Source organism: Cebus imitator, unplaced genomic scaffold, assembly GCF_001604975.1.
Source record: "Cebus imitator isolate Cc_AM_T3 unplaced genomic scaffold, Cebus_imitator-1.0 Scaffold75, whole genome shotgun sequence".
Lineage (NCBI taxonomy): Eukaryota > Metazoa > Chordata > Mammalia > Primates > Cebidae > Cebus > Cebus imitator.
The window spans coordinates 2,103,925-2,123,959 of NW_016107390.1; the positions used below are offsets into that span (position 1 = coordinate 2,103,925).

At 55.1% G+C, this 20,035-nt stretch overlaps 1 protein-coding gene across 2 annotated transcripts in view; it reads right to left on the bottom strand.

Annotated features, from left to right (window-relative positions):
* Positions 1 to 225: 225 nt before the first annotated feature.
* KIF26B (kinesin family member 26B) overlaps positions 226 to 20,035 on the bottom strand; it is a 555,192-nt gene continuing 535,382 nt past the window's right edge. For both annotated transcript variants that reach the window (XM_017532087.2, XM_037739821.1), the window contains 5 exons: positions 18,542 to 18,704; positions 14,202 to 17,556; positions 4,868 to 5,070; positions 4,230 to 4,380; positions 226 to 1,021 (listed from right to left, as the gene is read on the bottom strand). In XM_017532087.2, the coding sequence (XP_017387576.1) occupies positions 873 to 1,021; positions 4,230 to 4,380; positions 4,868 to 5,070; positions 14,202 to 17,556; positions 18,542 to 18,704 (4,021 nt within the window). In that variant the 3' untranslated portion in view covers positions 226 to 872. The remainder of the gene's footprint in view (positions 1,022 to 4,229; positions 4,381 to 4,867; positions 5,071 to 14,201; positions 17,557 to 18,541; positions 18,705 to 20,035) is intronic.

Consider the following 20,035-nt stretch of genomic DNA (forward strand, 5'->3'; position numbering starts at 1 on the left):
AGGGAGGCCCCAGGTGGCAAAGGACTCCTCTTCCACAGTGCTGCAGGCCCGTCTCCTCTCCTGTTTTCTACCGCGGCTGCCCCGCGTCAACCCTCTGGGTCTGCCCTGACCATGCTGCTTGTGGGATGTGACATCAAGGTCACCTGCTGCTGCGAACCTGCTTCGGAAGCGCACACACTGGCTCGTGCCAAGGAAGTCTCCATGTTCTGAGTGGCCTTACCAGAATAACCATAGAGGACAGTTAACATTTATTCATAAGCAATACTGATTGATTAGGAAATAGCTCTACAAACACAACTTACTTAGAAACAGGAAGTCAGAAATAGGATAAAACACCAAGAGAAAACGGGCTGTAAATATGTTTCAAAAATGTTTTGTTTTGTTGTTTTCATCTTGACTAGCACCATCTGTACACAAGAAAGTATGAACATAAGCGTTTGGATAATAAAGATTTGCAAGGCACTTCATCCGTCCCTCTGGGTCTTTGTTGTTTTGTGTTCACGTTCCCCAGCAATCCCACGTCCACCCCACTCCTTTCTCACGAACGCAAGAGAAGAGTGAGGTCTCTTTCGCTCGCAGTTCTTATGTACAAACAAGGTCTGTAAAGGTCCTCAAAGTGCTATTTCAGTCTCACAGGGCGTGGACATCCCTCGGGCTTCCCACTTTCTTCTCCTTCCATGGGGGTTTGGCATGTGCACCCTTCCTACAGAAAACAAAAGAAAACTCGCCTTCCGCTCAACTCACTCCAGACTTCCCACCAACCTTCATCCTCATTCATTGTCTCTGATGCTCCGGCACGGAGGGCCGAGGGGCGTGCGACATCTCTGAAGTCCCAGGGAGCAGGGGGGCCGCTAGGACAAGCGTCTGGCTCTCTACCGGCGCCTGGAGGTGACGTCGAAGCAGGTGACCATCATGAGGTGGGCCTTGCAGAAGTTGACGCGGCTCTCCAGGCGCTCTGTCACGCACTCCAGTGCCTCCAGGTACTCCAGGGAATCCAGCTCCCAAACCTGCTCCAGGTCAACTGCAGAAGAGAAAGGGCCTGATGGAGAGCAGAGCAGATGGGGCGAGAGGCACCTCCCGACGGCTCAGCCGCAGCTGCCACCCCCCAGTCCACCCCTTGCGTCTGACGTGCCTGCCTCAGGCACCTGCAGCGTTCCCTCCTGCCCGATCCTTAGCCTCTTTTGGATGGAATGGGACCCTCTACCAGTGTTTAAATCCTTAATGTTTTTGAGATTATACTGAGCAATAAGGTGAATTTCTAGCTCCCCACCTCCAGCCGTCTCCATCCCAGGGTTTGAGAACTCTGCAGCACTATCAGCCATCAAGTAAATACTTCTTCAAGCTGAGGTGGCGAGAGTCCCTCCCTTGAGTGACATTTAGACCTCTGCCGCCTCCTATGAAAGGATGATTCTGGATTCTAACCCGATGTCTTTCCTGACGTTCAGGCCTGCACAGAGTGAAAAGTCTGCCCTTCAAAGCCTGAAGAGCAAGTATCTGGGATCACCCCTTCTGGCCTCACGTCCCCTACTTTGTCCAGAGGTGGCTGGGCAGAGGGCTGGGCTGCCTGGCGCAGGGTCCCAGTATGAGGAGGGAAGGCAAGGACAGCAGCCAAAGGTGATGGGATGGCCCTGGAACCCAACGCCAGGGGCTAGCTTTGAGGCCGGCACAGTGTCCTTCAGAGTGACTTGAGTGGTCGTTCCTACCTGCCTGCCTTGAGTTGCTGTGAAGAAGAAAATAAAAATGAGATAATGAGCATGAACTTGATTTGAAATCTGTGACGCATTATGGAAGCCGTGGGATGAGAGTGGAAGCTGTCTTCTTTTTGCAGATGAGGTCCCTGAGCTCTGGACAGTGACGTGGCTCATGAGGTGACACGGTTAATCAACACTAGAGTGGGAAAGAGACTGAGGGCCCTGAATACCAGTTTAATATTTAAAAACCAAAACAAAAAAGCAAATGAGCCATCATTCTGTGGCCACATCAGGCTCCATTACAGGACAACCTTGAAACTGGCACCAGAACGAAAAGCTAAAACTAAAAATGACTCTTTCCAAGCCCGTCCCCTGCCTCTCGCCCACAGGGGACAGCCAGCATGCAGCCTCATTGATTCTTTTTTCATTAATGTTTTCAATTCATCTTAAAGAAACAATCTCTCTTTCCCCTTTCATGTCGCTTTCTGTTCATTTTCTTTCTCAGCATCAAAAACTCTGATTTCTGACATGTACAAAGACTAGAAGGAAGCAACTGTTTCCTGGAAGCATCTAAACACACACGTATTGATGTTTAAGCTTGCTCCCATCCTGGGAAAAAATATGACTTTGTAAGAGGAAGATAATTTTCAACTCTGCCTTGGGCATAAACAGTTCTTGAAAAATAAAATGTTAATGAAAACAGCAAAAATGACGGAGAACTGACTGCAAGGAGGCCCGTAGGATCCTGAAGTGGCCAGGGATTCCTGAAACAAGGAATGGGGTGTCTGGAGCAGGGAGACGAACAAGCAGATGCCAAGGGCAGACACCCACGTCCTCACCCATCTGCCCTCCCCATCAGTGCCTTGGAGGACCAGTTCATGTCTTCGTTCAAATTTCTAACGGAAGATCCAACTCAGTGCATCATGAAAGCAGGCACAAAGGAAATGCCTCCTTCTTTTTTAAGATGGGCTCACTCTGTCCCCCAGGCTGGAACGCAGAGGCGCGATCTCGGCTCACTGCAACCTCCACCTCCCCGGTCCAAGCGATCCTCCTGCCTCAGCGTCCTGAGTAGCTGGGATTACAGGCACCCCCCACCATGCCTGGCTAATTTTTGTACTTTTGGTAGAGATGGGGTTTCGCCATGTTGGCCAGGATCATCTTGAACTCCTGGGCTCAAGTGATCCGCCCACCTTGGCCTCCCAAAGGGCTGGGATTACAGGTGAGAGCCGCCGCAGCCGGCCAGGAAGCGTCTCCTGTTGAGAATGTGGATGTTGTTGAACTTGGGGATGATGATGATAATTACTGCCAGGTCCTGAACTCTAATCCTGGGCCAAGCAGCACAGTAAGGACCAACAGGAGCTGGCTTACACCTCACAACCACCCTGTGCTGTAGTCACCATCATTGTTCCCATTTCACAGCTAAGAAGATCAAGGCTCAGAGAGTTAAGTGTCCTACCCAAGGTCCCCAGCCAGTGTGTGAGAAAGCCAGCAGCCAAAGCACGTCTGTGTGGCTGTACTCACGGCTGCAAGTGTTGTAACTAACTGAAGACTACAGGATACTCCACAGACTTCCCCAAGAATCCTGTGAGTACTGCGGGAAATGCTACCGCCTCCTTCCTGCAGAGAAGCAGCTGCTGGGAGGCTGAGGTTCATGTGGCCGGCACAGCCGGGAGGCCTACAGTTCCTGCCACTTTCATCCACCCAGGACCATTTCACCCCAATATGCTTTCAACCAGCTGCTCTGGCTTCCAGCCTCCACCTGCAGACCCCCCGCACTGGCCAAGGAAGACTGGAAGAGGGAAGGGCATTACACAGGAGGCCCGCTGGGGCAGAGGGAACCTGAATGGCAGGACTGTATTTTACCCCCCAGACTGAGTCTTCCAGCACTGCCGCCTGTATCAGTGCAATAGCTGGGACCAGACTGAAGTTTTATTTTGTGCTAAATGGAATGGTCAGGGCCAAATAAATAAGAGACAATTGAATCTGTCTTTCAAAGACAGCAAAATTGTCCTGAATTGTTACAAGATGGTTACGGTCATCTTGGGCTTTCCATTCAATGGAAAGAGCACTGTGGCTGTGGTGGTGTTATGATGTTTTCACTCATAAACATGTTCCTTGCTTTCTGGGTTCTCCATGTGGCTTCTCTAGGATTGTACACACTATACTCTGAAGGGCTCTATAAATTCTTGTCTATTTCAGGCTAGATGTGCAGGGTGATTTTGTGGCTGAGGAGCAGATGTGTCACACAGCCTTCATGTCTGGGTGATCTTCTGCTCCGTGCAGGGGGAGAAATCTCATTTTCAGGTGCCTTGGACTGAGACCCGTAAGAAATAATCTTGTAAGAGCGATATTCACCACCCCTCTGCTGCCCCAGCGCCTCCCGCCCACCCCCAGGGGAGCAGAGCTGATCAGCTCGCTCCTGCAGCTGTGACCGAGGATGTAGACGCGGCCTGTGTCGCTGTCACCCTGGGCTACGCTCCAGGCCTGCTGAGCGGGTGGGCCCTGAGTCACGACGATGGGACGGAACCCAGGCCTTACATTCACTGAGCCACTTGTTGGGATCCAGCATCAGATACTGCTTAGTTGTCTCCAGCTCCTTCATCAGCCACTCGTACTTGGCGCGGACCTCGGCGATCCTCTGCTGGCGGTGCTCCAGGATTTTCAGCTTTGCGTTGAAGCACAGGACCTCCTAGCACACAGACAGAGGAGGAGGTGGGGTGGACAGGAGCAAAGGCCCTTCTGCTCACACCCAGCCCATGCCACAAGGAGCACTTAAGAGTGTCGTAGACGGAAACCGGCTAGAGACGTACGAGAGGCCTAGGTGATCCCAGCCAAATTTCTGCCTCGACAGACCAGACAGTTCAGACAACTCACAAGGCAGGACTATTACAGACCATTCTTAAACCGGGAAAGCAGGTGGTGGGTGTTTCAAGATGGACAAAGGCTGGTTAAGATGGGAAACCTCAAAGATCTTTGAGCCTCCACTCCCTGGCTGTGGAGTTAAAACATTTCAGAAGGAGAAACACGGGGCTCTCTCCAAAGCCTCTGTCAAAGGCCCGTTGCTGGGACAGAAGCCTGCTGGGAAGGCTGGGTCTGAGCCATCTTCCCCAGGGCCCCACCTGGCACCTGCTCAGGCTTGTTACCACTTGGGGGTGGGGAGGGGGAGGCTGCCTCACCTTGCTGGTGCCCCCTCGCCGCCGCTGCAGGCGCTCCACATCATCGATTTCATAGACTTTAATCTCAAAGGGCTCCCCAAGGCCCCTCTGGCTGCTGCGCAAGGGGCCGTCCACCCAGCGGATGCCTGTGCTGTTGGTGGGTTTTCTCACGGGGGAAGAGGTGTCCAGGGACAGTGCTGGGATGAGCCTCCGTCTCTGAGAACCTAAGGAGGAGATTAAACCCAAAGAGGAGTTAATCTTTCTGAATGTAAATCTTTTTTTTTTTTTTTTTTTTTTGACAGGGTTTTTTTTTTTTTTTTTTTTTTTTTCCTCTTTTAGTATAACAAATTTTATCTCCTTTAAATGTTGGAGTTTGTACATGTGCACTATCATCTCAGCAGGCCTCAGTTTTTGTGAATCAGAATTTTTTTTTCTTTTCTTTTTGAGACAGGGTCTTACTCTGTGGTCCAGGCTGGAGTGCAGTGGTACGAACACAGCTGACTGCAGCCTTGAATTTCTGGGCTTAAGCAATTCTCCTGTCTCACCCTCCTAAGTAGTTGTGACCACAGGTGCACACTGCCATACCCAGCTATTTAGAACATTTTTTTTTTTTTGGTAGAGACAAGGTCTCACTGTATTGCCCAGGCTGGTCTCAAACTCCTGGCTTCAAGTGATCCTCCCACCTTAATCCCCCAAAGTGCTGGGATTACAGGTGTGAGCCACTACACCTAGCCTGAATTTCATTTTTTTTTTTTTTTTTTTGAGACAGACTGCAATGGTGGCATCTTGGCTTCCTGCAACCTCCGCCTTACGGGTTCAAGCGATTCTCCTGCCTCAGCCACCCAAGTGGCTGGGATTACACGTGCCCACCACCATACCCAGCTAATTTTTTGTGTTTTTCATAGAGACAGGGTTTCACCATGTTGGCCAGGATGCTCTTGAACTCTTGACCTCAAATGAACCACTTGTCTGAGCTTCTCAAAGTGCTGGGATTACAGGCGTGAGCCACCGTGCCCGGCCAAAATTTCACTTTTTAGAGCCCAGACCTTTATCTTGTATATACACATACACAGTTGCATTTAGCTCACAGCAAAGTGCAGGCCCCAACTAACGAAACTAAGAAACTCCAACCCACTGGAAGAAAGCAAGTGTGTCTCCTTACTGTCTAAGACATTCACCATGGGAAACACCAGATCATAGTTCACAGTTTTGTTTTTCTCCTTTAAGTTGGTCTGATCGAGGTAGCTGACTGTGTGCCTCAACTCTAGCGTCTACCACGTGGCAGGAACCTGTGAAACAGCTGTGAAGCCACAGAAGGTGTTCGATTCTGACAGGGACGAGTGAGGCAGTGAGCGTCTGGGCGTCCCCAGGGTGAGTACTCAGGAGTCCAGGTGGCTCTCACTCCTCTAGGCTGCAAACACCTGGGAAGTGGCTGTTACACCCTTTTGTCTGGGTTTGATCAAAACATACTCAGACCATAAGAGAGGGTAACTGGCCCTCCTCCTCACCTACTCTGGCCCCGAGGATAAGGTTGAGATATCCCCCCTCTAAAACTGAAGTCAGTATGTAATGAAGAGTCTCTCCTGCTTCAGCCCAAGCTGGGCTCCCTCAGACGGGCTCAGGCATCTCTGGGATGATTATTCTAAGGATCTGATTGAATGAGAAATAGGGGAGGAGCTGAGGAGAGCCATGGGAGGGGATAGTGTATTAGTTATCTACTGCTGTGTAAAAAATGAACCCCAAACCCAGCAGCTAAAACAGCAAACATGTATTTCACATCGTCCTGTGGGTTGGGAATCTGGGAGCAATTTTTGCCCGGTGGTTGTGGCTCAGGGCCTCTCAGGAGTCACAGGGAGGCTGTCAGCTGTGGCTGCAGTTGACTGAGGCTGAAGCTTCTGTTTCTAAGCTCACTCATGCCATCATGGCAGGAGGCTTTAGTTCACTGCCATGCTGGCCTCTCCACCAGACTGTGTAGGACCTGGCAGCTGGCTTCTCCCAGAGGGAGTACCCAAGAAAGCAAGAGGGCCACCCAGCACAGAAGCTGCAGTGTCTGACTTCCTCTTGAAAGTGACATACCATCGCTCTGCCTTATCCCATTGGACACAGAGACCAACTCTGGTAAATACAGGAGGGGACTACGCAGGGTGGGAATACCAGGAGGCAGAGACCACAGGGGCCGTCATGGAGCCTGGCTGCCAGGGATGGGATGTGATCTGACGGGAAAATACCTCGGATGAGGGCCACCCTCAATCTCCTGCCAACACCCATGCCAGGGCACCCTGTGAGATGGGAGTAGAGAAAGTGAAAACACTGAGAGTGACACTTCGCTGGGCTACAGCAGCTTCCCAGAAATATCCTAATCCCCGTTGCCTTCTTTCCATGCCATCTAGCAACCTTGAACCTCGTCACCACATCCATTCCCTCTCGAGGCGGGAAGTGAGTGCCCAAGTTCGAGTTAGTTGTGGTTTTGGGGGGCTCGGAATACTTTTTTCCTGCACACGAATGAACAACTGTCTTGGATTGCCATAATATTCTGAATTTGGGTACCGGAGCCTCAATCCCGCGAAGGAAGTGATACTTGGTTCCTGCACCTCCAGCCGAGGCTCCCTCCAGAGGTACACATGAGCCTCACTGAGGCGGTGATGACGGAGGCCAAGTGCTAGGGCAGGGGCCATGTGGTCAGGCTGAGGAAATGGGTCAGGGTGGAGATGGTGCCCACACATTACTGCAAAGAGCACAGGAAGTGATGGTACCAAGACGCCATTGCCGGGTAAAGACTGGCCCGAGGGCCTTGGTCTGGGGCCCCATATAAGGTAGGGTTCTCCTATTTTCTGCCTGCGCCAGCATCTCCACCTCTCAAGCAGATGCCCAGCTTCCTGCCAAGCCTGGTCTCTGCCAAGGACCCCCTCCTTCCAGGCTGCAAGTGGGGTCAGGGCAGCATCAGCTCTAAGAAAGGCGGACGGGGAGCCCCACTCTGGTGAGAGTCACGCGGTGCCCCACTGGACGTGGATGCCGCCTGTCTGACCGCGGAGCACACAGCCAGGGCCAGCCTCCTACTGGTGCTGCTGGGTCAGGCTCCCTTCGGCTCATCAGCCTGGCATTCAGTCCAGGCATGTACAAATGCAGCATGTTAAAAACACTTAGGCTGATAGCTGCCAACATCTTTTTGCTGCATGAAATGAACCAGATTTGACCTGAGAAAGTCAACACTGATATTTCAGTGAAGCTTCCAACCAGGACCTCACCCACAAACAGGCTGAGTCCACTCCGTCGCCCCTCCCCTTCCAGGCGTGGCCGACCGCTGCGTACAGAAGAGGGGTCACTGACCCGTCACAGTCCACCTCACTGTGCCATCTGCGGCGCTGACAGCCCACACGGGAAGTCTGATGTTGGGCCTTCTACTCTTCACGTCCCCCAGTCCAGACAGAAGTCCTCACCCGAGTCTGCAGATGCTGCTGCTTAGGGTGAGTGTCAGGAAACACCGGTATGCTGAGTGCTGAAGCCTCCACTGCCCCTGGCGAACATGCTCCCAGCCATTCCCAAACTCCTGCTCTAAGTCCCCTCTGCATAGCTGTCTCCCGTCACCCCTCACCTGCATTCTGACTCAGAGTGGGCACTAGGAAGACGGCGAGTCAGAAATGCCCGAAGCACTCATGTTGAAAGGAACTGGAGATTTCAGAGCGGAGAGAGAGAGAGAGAGAATGTGCGTCAATGCATGTGATTTTACTGACCGGCAAGGAGCCGGCTGCATGAGGAAGGGTGGCGCTGGCTGCATGGCCTGTTGTCACGTTTTGGTTGAAAAGGCAAACGCTCCCACGCTGCGGATGAGAAAGACGCGGCTCCCCAGGCCGCAAGCACAGATCCTAGGCTTCCTCCCAGGTGCTCTGAGATTCTCAACCCTGCACCTAGGACCACAGTGTCACCTCACAGCATCACCGTCACCTGGTGTCTTTGGAGTTCTGCTCTAAGGAGCTTCCTCGGTGTCTTAGAGGATCAATTGCTTTTCTCCTTTTTCCGCAGCTGTATATTCAAAAAGGCTCTCGTTCTGAACCTGTTCTCAGCTGTCTCCAGGTTGATGCTCAGAAACATTCTGTAAATCTGAACTCTGCCAGCAAGCAGCTTGCCTTCCTCTGGCTTTCACTAAGCCAGTGACCACTATGCTGCTTGAATTTATTCAGACAGAACCAGGATGTGCCTGAGAAGCCAATGAACAGGAGAGGGCTGGCAGAGCAAGCCACGGTACCCTCAGGGCTTGGTGAGGGGCAGTTAGTCACAAGTTTTCGTGCAGCGCTGTGTGAACTGAACCTGGTATCCTGGGAGCCCAGTTCACTACAGGTGCAAATCACAACTCACAAGACAGGCCCGTCAGTCAGTAGTGCCAACTCAGCACCAAGACAAAGGAAGACACAGTGATGTTTAGAATCAGACACTGCTGATACAGTCTGCTACTCACGACATTTAAAGCGCTTCCCACCAGCAGGACAGGTCATGAGAAATACACAGGAAAGAAACATGAGCAAACTCTTAGGACTACGCTGCCAACCAAGCGACCAGCCCATCAGTGAATCAACCACTAGCACTCACCAGCAACCTGCAGCAGCCCCGTGCTGGGCACCAAGCTGCTTGGGTGAAGTGCAGAACAGGCCTTGCTCATGTCCCGGCAGGGCAAGGGCTGGGTGATCCCAGAACCACGAGGCTTCCCAGAGGGGGCTTCTCCTCAGGCAGAGGCTCCCTCCAGAACTTTTCTGCTGCTGAGCCTCCCTGTGGTAGGAATGCATTTAATTCAGAGCAAGGTGTTCACCTGACTGTCAGACTTCCCCATCCAGTCCAAGAAGAGAAAAGCAAGGGAAAAATCCAAGGAAGTAACACACCAGGATGAGGGTGAAATGCAAGGGACCAGAGGACGAAAATAGAATCTTCATCATGTATAATGGATGATGGGGAGGGCTGTGGGCGGGTTAGGACCGGGGGCTCGGGGTGGGGGCTCAGCTGGTGCAATTACAGCATAAGCTCTATCACCGATGGACGTCCTTAGCAGCCTGCATGCATGCTGGCCAGGACAGACATTCACTCCCCACCTGGACTGGCTGCTCTCACTCTAATTCTGGGCTCTAGACTATTCACAGTTTCAGGTTGCTGACCATAGAGGGGCTGGCAAGGAACTGCAGAGGGAGCAATGGAAATCCATCAGTAAAAGCAACACGGTTTCTCTCCCCACATCACTTTGTTGGTCCAGAGCCTATAATGACGCCCCACTGCCAGCTACAATAGTATAGGGTGTATTCTACTCGTCTTTTAGACATGGAGTCTTGCTCTGTCACCCAGGCTAGACTGAAGTGGCATAATCTCAGCACACTGCAACCTCCACCTTCCACGTTCTAGCAATTCTGCCTCAGCCTCCCAAGTTGCTGAGACTACAGGCACATACCACCACACCTGGCCAATTGTTTGTATTTTAGTAGAGACGGGGTTTCACTGTGTTGTCCAGGCTGGCCTCGAACTCCAAGCTCAGGCAATCCACCCACCTCCTACAGTGTTAGAATTACATGCCTGGCTACGATAATATAGTATATATTCTTATCCTAGTTCCATGGAACTATGTGGAACATAGAATGATGTGCACTGTCCTTGCAGTTCGCAGATGTTCCAGGTGTAACTACATCTGGGTTTACGTTTTCTCGCCTCTTGCTACACTTGGGAATATCCCCTCTGTGAGTTACTCACTGTGCTGCCCACAGGCCAGGCTCTTGCTGCCCGGAGCTGGTGCTCCCGTTCCTGCCTCAGCCTGCAAGGCCTGCACCCTGGCCGCCTGTCCCCACGCAAGCACCCTCCATGACCAAACTCAACCCCGAGGTTCTCTGCAGCCCGTGACTTGCAGGATCCTGCTTTGTCTCAACGCCTTCTCCACCTGGGCCTTCACTACGCCACTCAGCACCGGGCAGTCACTCAGCTCACTGTCTATTCCACGCTTTTCATCCTTTCTCTCCAAGGAGATGACAAACTTCTTACAGCGGCCTTGTCTTCTATGGCGGCTGCCTCCACCTCCACCCACACACCTGAGCCTTCCAAATCGCCAAGCTCTAAGAGCACAGAAGATACCTGATCAGTGTTTAACAACTGAAAATAAATCCCACTGACTACAGATGCTTTTAAGGAAAAGATATCACATGACCATCAGTATTATTTGAATTATCTGCACAGTCTCACATGATGTGGGCAGCAGAGACCATGGCTGTTACCTGCCAATCTTCTCCTTTCCTTGCACGAGAAAACTGAAGCTCAGAGAGGGTAGTCATCCCCAAAAGGTCACACAGCTCAAGCTTCTAAGTCTCCTGCTTTCTAACTTAATTCGCTGCTCCCTGCCATGGCCGACGGAAGAAGCCCAAGCCGGTGCGCTCCCCAACAGCATGGAGCTCCGGGAATAAAATAGCAAACCATCGCCATGCTTGTCGTTTCTGCTGTTGCATGGACTACAACGGAATCGGAGAGCTCAAGGTTATTTTCCCAGTAATTCTCATTCATTTTTACTACGGAAATAACAAAAGCATTAAAATTTCCCAACTCAAAAGCCATCTCAGATAAAAGATGTCTCCTCTCCAGCTCCAAACATCTCTCGTCATTGTAAACTCTGGCCACCTAGTGAGGGATTTCCTTGGAGGAGCTTTATAGCATCTCTTAAAGACGCTGCTTTTGATTTATGCTCATCATGTCTGACAGCCACCATTTCTCTTAATAATAATCATAAATAAGCAAGACAAGGTCACCTGACCTGAACCAAGCGCATCTCCACTGCCACATCCATCACGGAGCGCTGGACCTACAGCAGTCGGTCACGAAGGCCTCCTGCTCTCCGTGCGCCACGTGAGGTCCCTACGCTGGCCTTTTCATTTGACACCGTTTTTCTCCAACAGCCTTACCCAACCAGAGACTCCTAGCGGACCACATGTATGAAAGCACTTCGCCCAGAGCAAGGACACGCGCAGAGCCTGCTGCCTGCCCACCGAGCAGTCACTTCACACGTTGGGTTTTTCACCATTTTTCTTCCCCTTTACTCCAGTGTAACCACCGAACCAAAAAATGAAAAGTCTTGAAAAAAAAAACCCACAACTGTGAAAGGCATCAAAATAATGAAATGGATTGGTGGACTAAGGCACTAAGTTGGAGTGCATGAAAGCACTCTGTAACACGGAGATACACGTGACCAGCAGCGAATGCCACACCGTCATCTGGACTCTGAGGACTGGGGCTGCAAAGATGCTAAGAACAAGTGTTCTTTAACCAGGTACTGGGAAGCCCAGCAGATTTTTTCCTGCTTGTTATTTTTACTATTATCAATACATTTCAATGCCCTGGGTGCCGGCCATAAGACACAGCAGCTGCTATGTTACACGGAATGGCTTTTCAACTTGCCTTCAGTGGCGTTCTGCGCTAAGGTCGGTTGCTGAGACTGAGGGGTGAAGTGAAACAGAGTCAAAGTCTATCAAAGACTGAAGCATACCGCACCTGGGAAATAAAGCCGTGAAGGTCCTGACAGCCACGATGATCCCTACCACGCTCAGAGCGTCACACCCCCAGAGCTAAGTTCTGTGGACGGGGCTGTCTATATCGCAAAACCACATCTGCTTAACTACACGATCCCTGGAGATGGGTTTCTTTGATTTTAGGAAGATGAATGGTTTACAATGTGCACTTGGCCACAGCCCTTACATTTGTGTTGGAACATTCCAGAGTTTGTGCTGGCCTGTGATGGGAGAACAGGAAAAAGCAGGCCCGTGACTGACAGAACAAACCTGTGGGCTGCAGCAGTGGCAAAGGGAGGCTCCACATCTGTGTCTCACCCCATCCTTTACTTCCCAGTGTGCTGCAGGCACCAACCTCCCCCCACCCCGCCGCCTGCCTACTGCAGGGCTCTGCCTACCAGGGCTTGTGGCTAGCTTCCATTGTTCTTGGTACTTCTTGCCTCTGCCTGTCTTTTTCTCCCCTTACCATCTTTTCATTCACCTATCCCGTGACTTCCAGGGCCACCAGCTCTGACCTGGGTCCTCTTCTCCTTGCCCATCACAACTTAACTGTCACGTGCCACCCAAAACTCCAATTAACAAGTCAATGGGCTTTCCACATTCTGGAGCATGTGCCTTTTGATAGGAGATTCTTAAAATGGCAAAGGCCACCTGGGCGTGGTGGCTCATGCCTGTAATCCCAGCATTTTGGGAGGCTGAAACGGGCAGATCACTTGAGGTCAGGAGTTCGAGACCAGCCTGGCCAACATGGGGAAACCTCGTCTCTACTAAAAATACAAAAATTAGCCAGGCTTGGTGGCACACACCTGGAATCCCAACTACTCGTGAGGCTAAGGAGAATCGCTTCAACTTGGGAGGTGGAGGTTGCAGTGAGATAAGATCACACCATTGCACTCCAGCCTGGGCAACAGAGTAAGACTCCATCTCAAAAACAAAATAAAGAAAATGAGAAATGGCAAAGACTTTCTCCAAAATCGTGCATTTCAGGCACATGGTTTGTTGGGGGGAATAGGGGGCAGGGCAGGCCCTGTGGCAGGTGTGCATATGTGACTGTCCACAAGTATGTTTGGGGTGGGGGTGGAGAAAGGGCCTCACCCACTGTGCTTCCAATGAGACAAACCGCAGGATCCCACATCCCTGAGAGAGGCCGCCAGAGGCTCACAGGCCAGCACCAGCCTCATTCCAGGGGCTTCTGTAGCCACCAGGCCATGAGGGTGGTCTCCCTCACCAGATCCCTCCACAGGCTCCGAACGGTCCACAGGACTCTTGGTCGTCGAGCAGAGGGGCACGGGGTGAGGTAACGGAGGTGGGCGAGGGTCATGCTGCTATCTGCGCCCCGCCCCGCCTTTCCACCGTGCTGAGCACCAAGGGATTCCCAGCCTTAAGGCTGAGGAGGGCACAGAAGGGCAGTTTCTCACAGAGACACGATCCACGCGATGTCCCCAAGGAGCCCGCGTGAAAGGAAAGGCCAGGCCTGGATCCCACTGGACGCCCCGTCACCACGGGGCATGGACCAGCGTGACAGAGGGTTCGGGCAGCTCGCCCGCCCACGGCCCTGCCCACGGCCCGTGCCCTCCTGTCCACGGCCCTCCCCGCCCACGACCTTCCCCGCCCACGACCCGTGCCCTCCCTGCCCACGGCCCTGCCTGCCCACGACGCTCCCCGCCCACGGCCCGTGCCCTCCCTGCCCACGGCCCTGCCTGCCCACGACGCTCCCCGCCCACGGCCCTCCCTGCCCACGGCCCTTCCCGCCCACGGCCCGTGCCCTCCCCGCCCACGGCCCGCGCCCTCCCTGCCCACGGCCCTCCCTGCCCACGGCCCTGCCCGCCGCCTACCTGAACTGGGCCGCTTCTTCGGGGTTTTGAGGCTGCGGCAGCGCCCGCCCGCGGAGCCGCTGTGCTCGCTGGTGGAGTCCTGCGCCGAGGACGCGCTCCCGGTGGCCTCGCTGTCCCGCATCATGCTCTCGTAGCCGCTGCTGCCGCCGCTGTGGTAGAACAGGGCCGTCTTCCCCATGGCCGGCGGGAGCTCCCCGCTCAGCACGCTGCTGTTGTCGCTGCCGTGGCCGCTGCTGCAGCGGTGCGGCCTCCGCGGGGCCGTGATCTTGCTGTAGGGCGACGGCAGCGGCGGCGCGGGCCTGTCCTCGGGCCGCTCCCCCGCCGGGGCTCCGCGCGCGCCGCCCTGCAGCAGCTCCGAGATGCGCCCGTGGACGGCGCGCAGGGGCAGCTTGGAGGCCAGGCCTGCGCTGCGGGTCCTGCTGAGCGACTGCGTGGACCAGGACAGGGGCTTCCCGCCCGCGGGCGCGCCGGGGCTCTGGCCCACCGACTGCGGCAGAGACTTGGTGGAGAAGCTGAGGGTTCGGGTGGCGGAGGCGGACAGGCTGCGCGCCTTGGGGCTGGCCAGGAGGAGTTTGCTCACGGCGGAGACCTTGGCCTGGCTGGCCTTGGGCGAGGCCCCGGCCGAGGAGCTGGGGGGCGAGGTCCCCGCGCCGCGGCCCAGGGTCCTCCCCGCGCGGGGCATGGTGCTGTCCTTGCCCGCGTGCAGCCGGGAGCTCACGGAGGACAGGCTCTCGGCCCGCTCCAGGGAGAGGCATTCGTAGTGGCTGACTGTCGACCTGCCCAGAGAGTTGGTCCTGCTGGCCAGCTGCTCCAGCTTGGCACTGAAGAGCTTGCTGCTGCTGCTGCTGCTGCTGGCGTCCTTCATCTTGCCGCTGGGCTCATCTGGGAGGCCCGCCAGGAAGGGGGCTGGCTGGTTCAGGGGGCTGCTGGTGCCGCTGCTGCTGGCGCTGTGCTGGGGGCTGGCCCGGTTCTTCTGGTCCAGGCTGGACTTTCGGACAGGGGGCAGAGGGGGAGTCCCTTTGGGCCGAGCCAGGACACAGTGCTTGGGGGAAGCCACCTTCCTCTCCAGGGTACCCTTGGAGGACTGGGTGCCCGAGGCTGCGCCCACCCCGTTGGTCTCAGCAGCACAGTAATAGAAGAGGCTGTCCTGCTCCTCCTGCCGGCTGGCCTTCTGAAATGCCCTAGGAAGGCTGCTGGACTTGACACTTCTGTTGGCATGCACGGGGCTCTGGGTGGCCAAACCAGGCAGGGCCATCTCACACCCATCCACGACCCTCCTGAAGCTGTCGGCGACCTCCCCGCTGCTGCTGCTGAGCCTGTCGTCCGGGCTGGGCTTTCTGTCCTGCTCCTGCTCTGCCCTGGGCTCGGCCTTCGAGGGACCCGTGGCGCGCTCACACCTGATCCCATCTTCACTGGGAGGAGCGTTCTCTTTTTTCACTTCCTCTTCTCGTCTCAGCCAGGGGTCCTCAAACTTCATCTCTTTCTTTGCACTGTTTTCCTTACTCTCCTGGGACTGGGCTGACGTGGGGCCTGCTTTGGGGGTGGCAGTGGCGGCCTCGGGCTCTTGGATGCTCTGGGGGCTCATGGCAAGGCAGGGGTAAACGGTGATATTGGTCTTCATGGGGATGTACCCCTCGCAGCTGCTGAGATTTGCCGTGTTGGAGATGGTGACCATGGCCTTGCCCAGGGTAGATATTTTGCAGCCTTTGATGGGAGTTGCTTTGTTGAAAGAGTCATCCCCCATCTCAGACAGGATGAGCAAGTTGTCGGGGCCGGCACTGGGCTTTGCTCTGCACACCACAGCCGCGTTCTGGATGCCGCTGACAAACTCGGAGGCCGCGGGTTCCGCCATTGCCTCCCCATGCCCAAAACACGTCTGGGCTATGAAACTGTGGCACGACTGCTCGCCTTCACTGCCCGCGCTCATCTCACTCAGCCAGGAGCTGATGGAAGAGCGTCTGCTCCCTGCCTCCTGGGCCTTCTCATCCAGGCTGATCTTTGGGAGGGGCAAGAACTGTGTGATGCTGACCTCAGAGACCGGGGCCATGCCGGAGTAGCACTCCAGGTCCTCGCTCATGCTGCTGATGATGCTGACGGGCCGTGAGCCCGAGGCCAGGGCCTGCACGGAGCAGTCACTGTTGAAGCTGATGATGCTGGTGGGGCGGCCGCTGTCCAGGACCCCGCTGATGGTCAGCTCCTCCACCAGCGTGAACACCAGCTCGTCCTCACCATTCAGCTCCAGCGGCTGCTGCACGGTCACCATTGTGGTGCTCAGGATCTCCTTCTTGGAATCTGGAGGAGTCACTGCTTCAGGCTCATCGTCCACAGGAGCTTCTGGGAACCCTTTGCTTCCAGTGGACATGGACCTTTTCAAAATCTGGGGGCTCATTCCGACCGGGGGTGTACGCACCTCGGGCTGCAGCAAGGACTCACTACACACCATGCTGGAATCCTTGCTCAACGGAGGCAGGGGGGCGGGAGACGGCAGGACCCCCTTCTGGGTGTAGACTTTGCACCTCTGGGAAGGAGAGCTGGGTGGCTTGTACTCTGAGGTCTTGGACAGGCTGGCGATGCCCAGCCGGGGGGAGCCCATGGGCCTGGGCTTACCTTCCATGAAGCCGCAGGAGTTCAGGCTCTCCCGGCTGCTCTGCAGGCTGGGGCTCTGCACGAGTGGGGAGGCGCTGTGCTGGCTGCTGCCCGGGATGCTCCTGGGTGAGGCTGGGCTGGGGCTGTGGGCGGGTGCTGAGGCGGGCACGGGTGAGTGACTCCTCTGCATCTTGGAGGCCTGGTTTTCAGGGTCTTCTCTGTCGGTCAGCTGACCTTCGGACCCATTATCTTCCCTATCAGATTCAGAGAGTGGGTTTGCCCCAGCTGCTTGGCTTAACGGCAGGGCTCTGCTGGCCGGCTCTGCTGCAAACTGAGCAGGCAGTTCTTCGAAGGGAAACTTGCTGGGCTCCTCACTGCCGTCGATGCAGTCCAGCCTCTCCTGCAGCTCGGCGAATGTGTTGCACTTCAGGCAGTCCCTTTCTGACTTGCTGGCCGCAGCCTCTCCTGCCTCTGTGGGCCGGCTGTCGCCCCGGGTCTTCTGCAGGGCTGGCACGATAGGGACAAAGTCGGGGGGGCCCTCGTTGTCCGTGAGCTCCTTGTCTGACAGGGCTGCGCCGTTGGGCCCAATGTAGATAACAGTGTCACAGGACTGCTCGCTGCTGGAGGAGTAGTCGGGGTCGCTGGACAAGTGGGCGATGGGGAAGTCTGGGTCCCCTGTGGCCCTGCTGTGGAAGGGTCTCAGCTGGGTGGGCCTGCGCATGCGGCCTTCTTCACAGGAGCTCTCGCCCCCAGAGGAGCTGGACGTGTACTGTGAGGGAGAGAGCCGTTAATGCGGTGACTCTTCCAAGGCAGTTTCCCTGGGAGCCCAGCTTTGTGTGGCAAGTGGTGGAGGGCCCGGACAGACACAGGCTACTGATGGCCATCCTGGTTGGCCTCTGCATATGGGCCACTCGGGTGCCACGCCAGCGCACCCAGTCTCGCGTCACCGCTGCATTAGTGAAGGAGAATCCCTGCGGGGCACGGGGAAACAGAGGCTGCCGGGGAAAGGAGGTGACCCTCCAGGACCTGCCTGACCCACTAAGGCCTCCAGGGTCACCAACTTCTGGCAGCCTGTACCTTGGAACACTGGTTAGGAAGCACTATGGAAAGATAAAAAAGGTACAAAACGTGGAAGGGAAAAAAAGGCCCACACGTCAGCAGCTGCCCGCGCCTCTGAGTGGCCACGATCATGACGGTTTCCTCCAATACCTGCCACACTACCACCGTCCTGGCTTTGCCTCTGCCTGAGAAAATGTGCCCCGTGATTTCTAGCAGACTCAGTAATCATCCAGAAACCACTGAATGACCAGAACAACACCAGCAGCCAGGCAAAGACTCCTGGACATGCAGACGGGGAGGAGGGCCCTGTGAGCAGGGAGTTCGGGGTCGTCTTTGGAGCCAGTCCCTTGAAGGACACAGTCTCCATCTGCAGAGGGCCGAGGCAGTGCATGAGACAGACAGAAGATTTCCCACCCCTCCCACGTGTTTCATCTCAAAGTCACAATCCATTTACACTCTCTCGAGTGGACCGAGTGCTTCCACTCAGGGGTCTAGGCTGACCAGGGCCAGCACCAGGTATAGGGACGGGACATGACTTTCCATCAGCCCAAAGGCTTCCCTGCCCCAAGGTGGACACCAAGCCACATGTCCTGATGCTGAGGGACTGGCAGTGTTGACTTGGCTGCTTCTGACTGAGTCCTGGGGCAGGGCCCCAAAGGCTCTCTCACCCACCACACCCCCCGCGAGCTCCTTACCTTTGTCTTCTTCTTCTTCATCCTCAAGACTCTCGACGCGATCTGGATGGTGGACAGGGTCTCGGCGTAGTTCCCGGCCGCGGCCGAGATGTGCGCGATCATGGTGGTGCGGCAGTTCATGTTCCCCAGAGACTCCCGCAGCAGCATGGCGAGCTTGCTCTCTCTGCCAAACAAAGTGAATCAGGCTGCATTAGTGCCCGTGTCTCCCCGCGTCTGTCAGGGCGGGACTTCAGGCCTGTCCACGGCCATTTTGTGGCCCCCCCTTTTTTAATGGCTAATCAGCATCATTTTCCAGCATGGGGCTATTTGTAGTTGGCAGGCGCCGAGCAAGTGCTTCTAGCTCCAAGATGGAATTCGTGCAGAGCATGTCCCTTGGCACCTCCGTCCTGGCTGCGACGGGGTGTGCCCATGCGTGTGTGTCTATGACATGACACATAATGAGGCCTGGGAATAGAAGCGCGAGGAGGGGTCAGGAGAAATGGCCTGTGATGTGACTCGGCATGCTCACTGCACAGCGGCCCGCTCCGGGAATTTCCGCACACAGGCAATCCTTGCCATGAACTTGGACTGAAGATCTGTGTGTTTCTAATAGCTGCAAAGTTCCTTCAGCCAGGAAGCTGCCGCTACTTCAGTGGCAGTGCCCTCTAACTCACATATTTGCACCGAGTAGCAGCGAAGGAAAAGGCATTCACATTCCTGAAGATCAGGGAGAAACACGGAGAGAGGCCCCGGCGGTCACCCGACCGGCAACGGAAAGCAGACTTCCTGTAGAAAGGCCTCCTCCGGGGACCCTGAGTGGCGATAAGGAGGCCCACGGGTTTGCAGGGAGCGTTTCTAGGTCTTTGAACTGCCCTGGAGGAATGGCTGCTTTTCTATTCCTACACTAGTCCCAGCATTTTTCCTGCCTTGCATTTAAAGGCCTCTGCTTCGTTCCCCAGCAGCAATTGGACTCTCAGCTACCACCAGATGTCCCTGCATCTGTGGCGTGTTCCCTGATCTAAAGGCTGAGGTCACCTATGTCCCAAGCCACGCTCCTATCTCTAGGCTGTGTCTGCAATGCCAGAGGAGAGGAATTTGTCCCCATGTCCATGCCTTGTCATCCATCCGCTGCAAAGCTCCCTGGAGAGGACCAGCCGGCTCAGCAGACAGTGTGGGACACTCAGGCCACTGTCAGCAGAGAGCAGACCATTTCACACATGACCTACGTGTGGCCTCGGGCATGGAAGACTGTGGTAAGGGCAATAGCTTTTCCTTCCCATCTGGGACCAATTAAGGTGTGAGTTTGGAGATGCTGGGCTCACTATGATTCAGTCCCAGAGCAATTTATGAATATCCCAGTGCTTCCCTTCAAGCAAAATGACCAGTGATGAAAGTGGTGAGGTTGGCCGGGCCCGGTGGCTCACGCCTGTAATCCCAGCACCTTGGGAGGCGGGGATGGGTGGATCACGAGGTCAGGAGTTTGAGACCAGCCTGGCCAGCATGGTGAAACCCCAT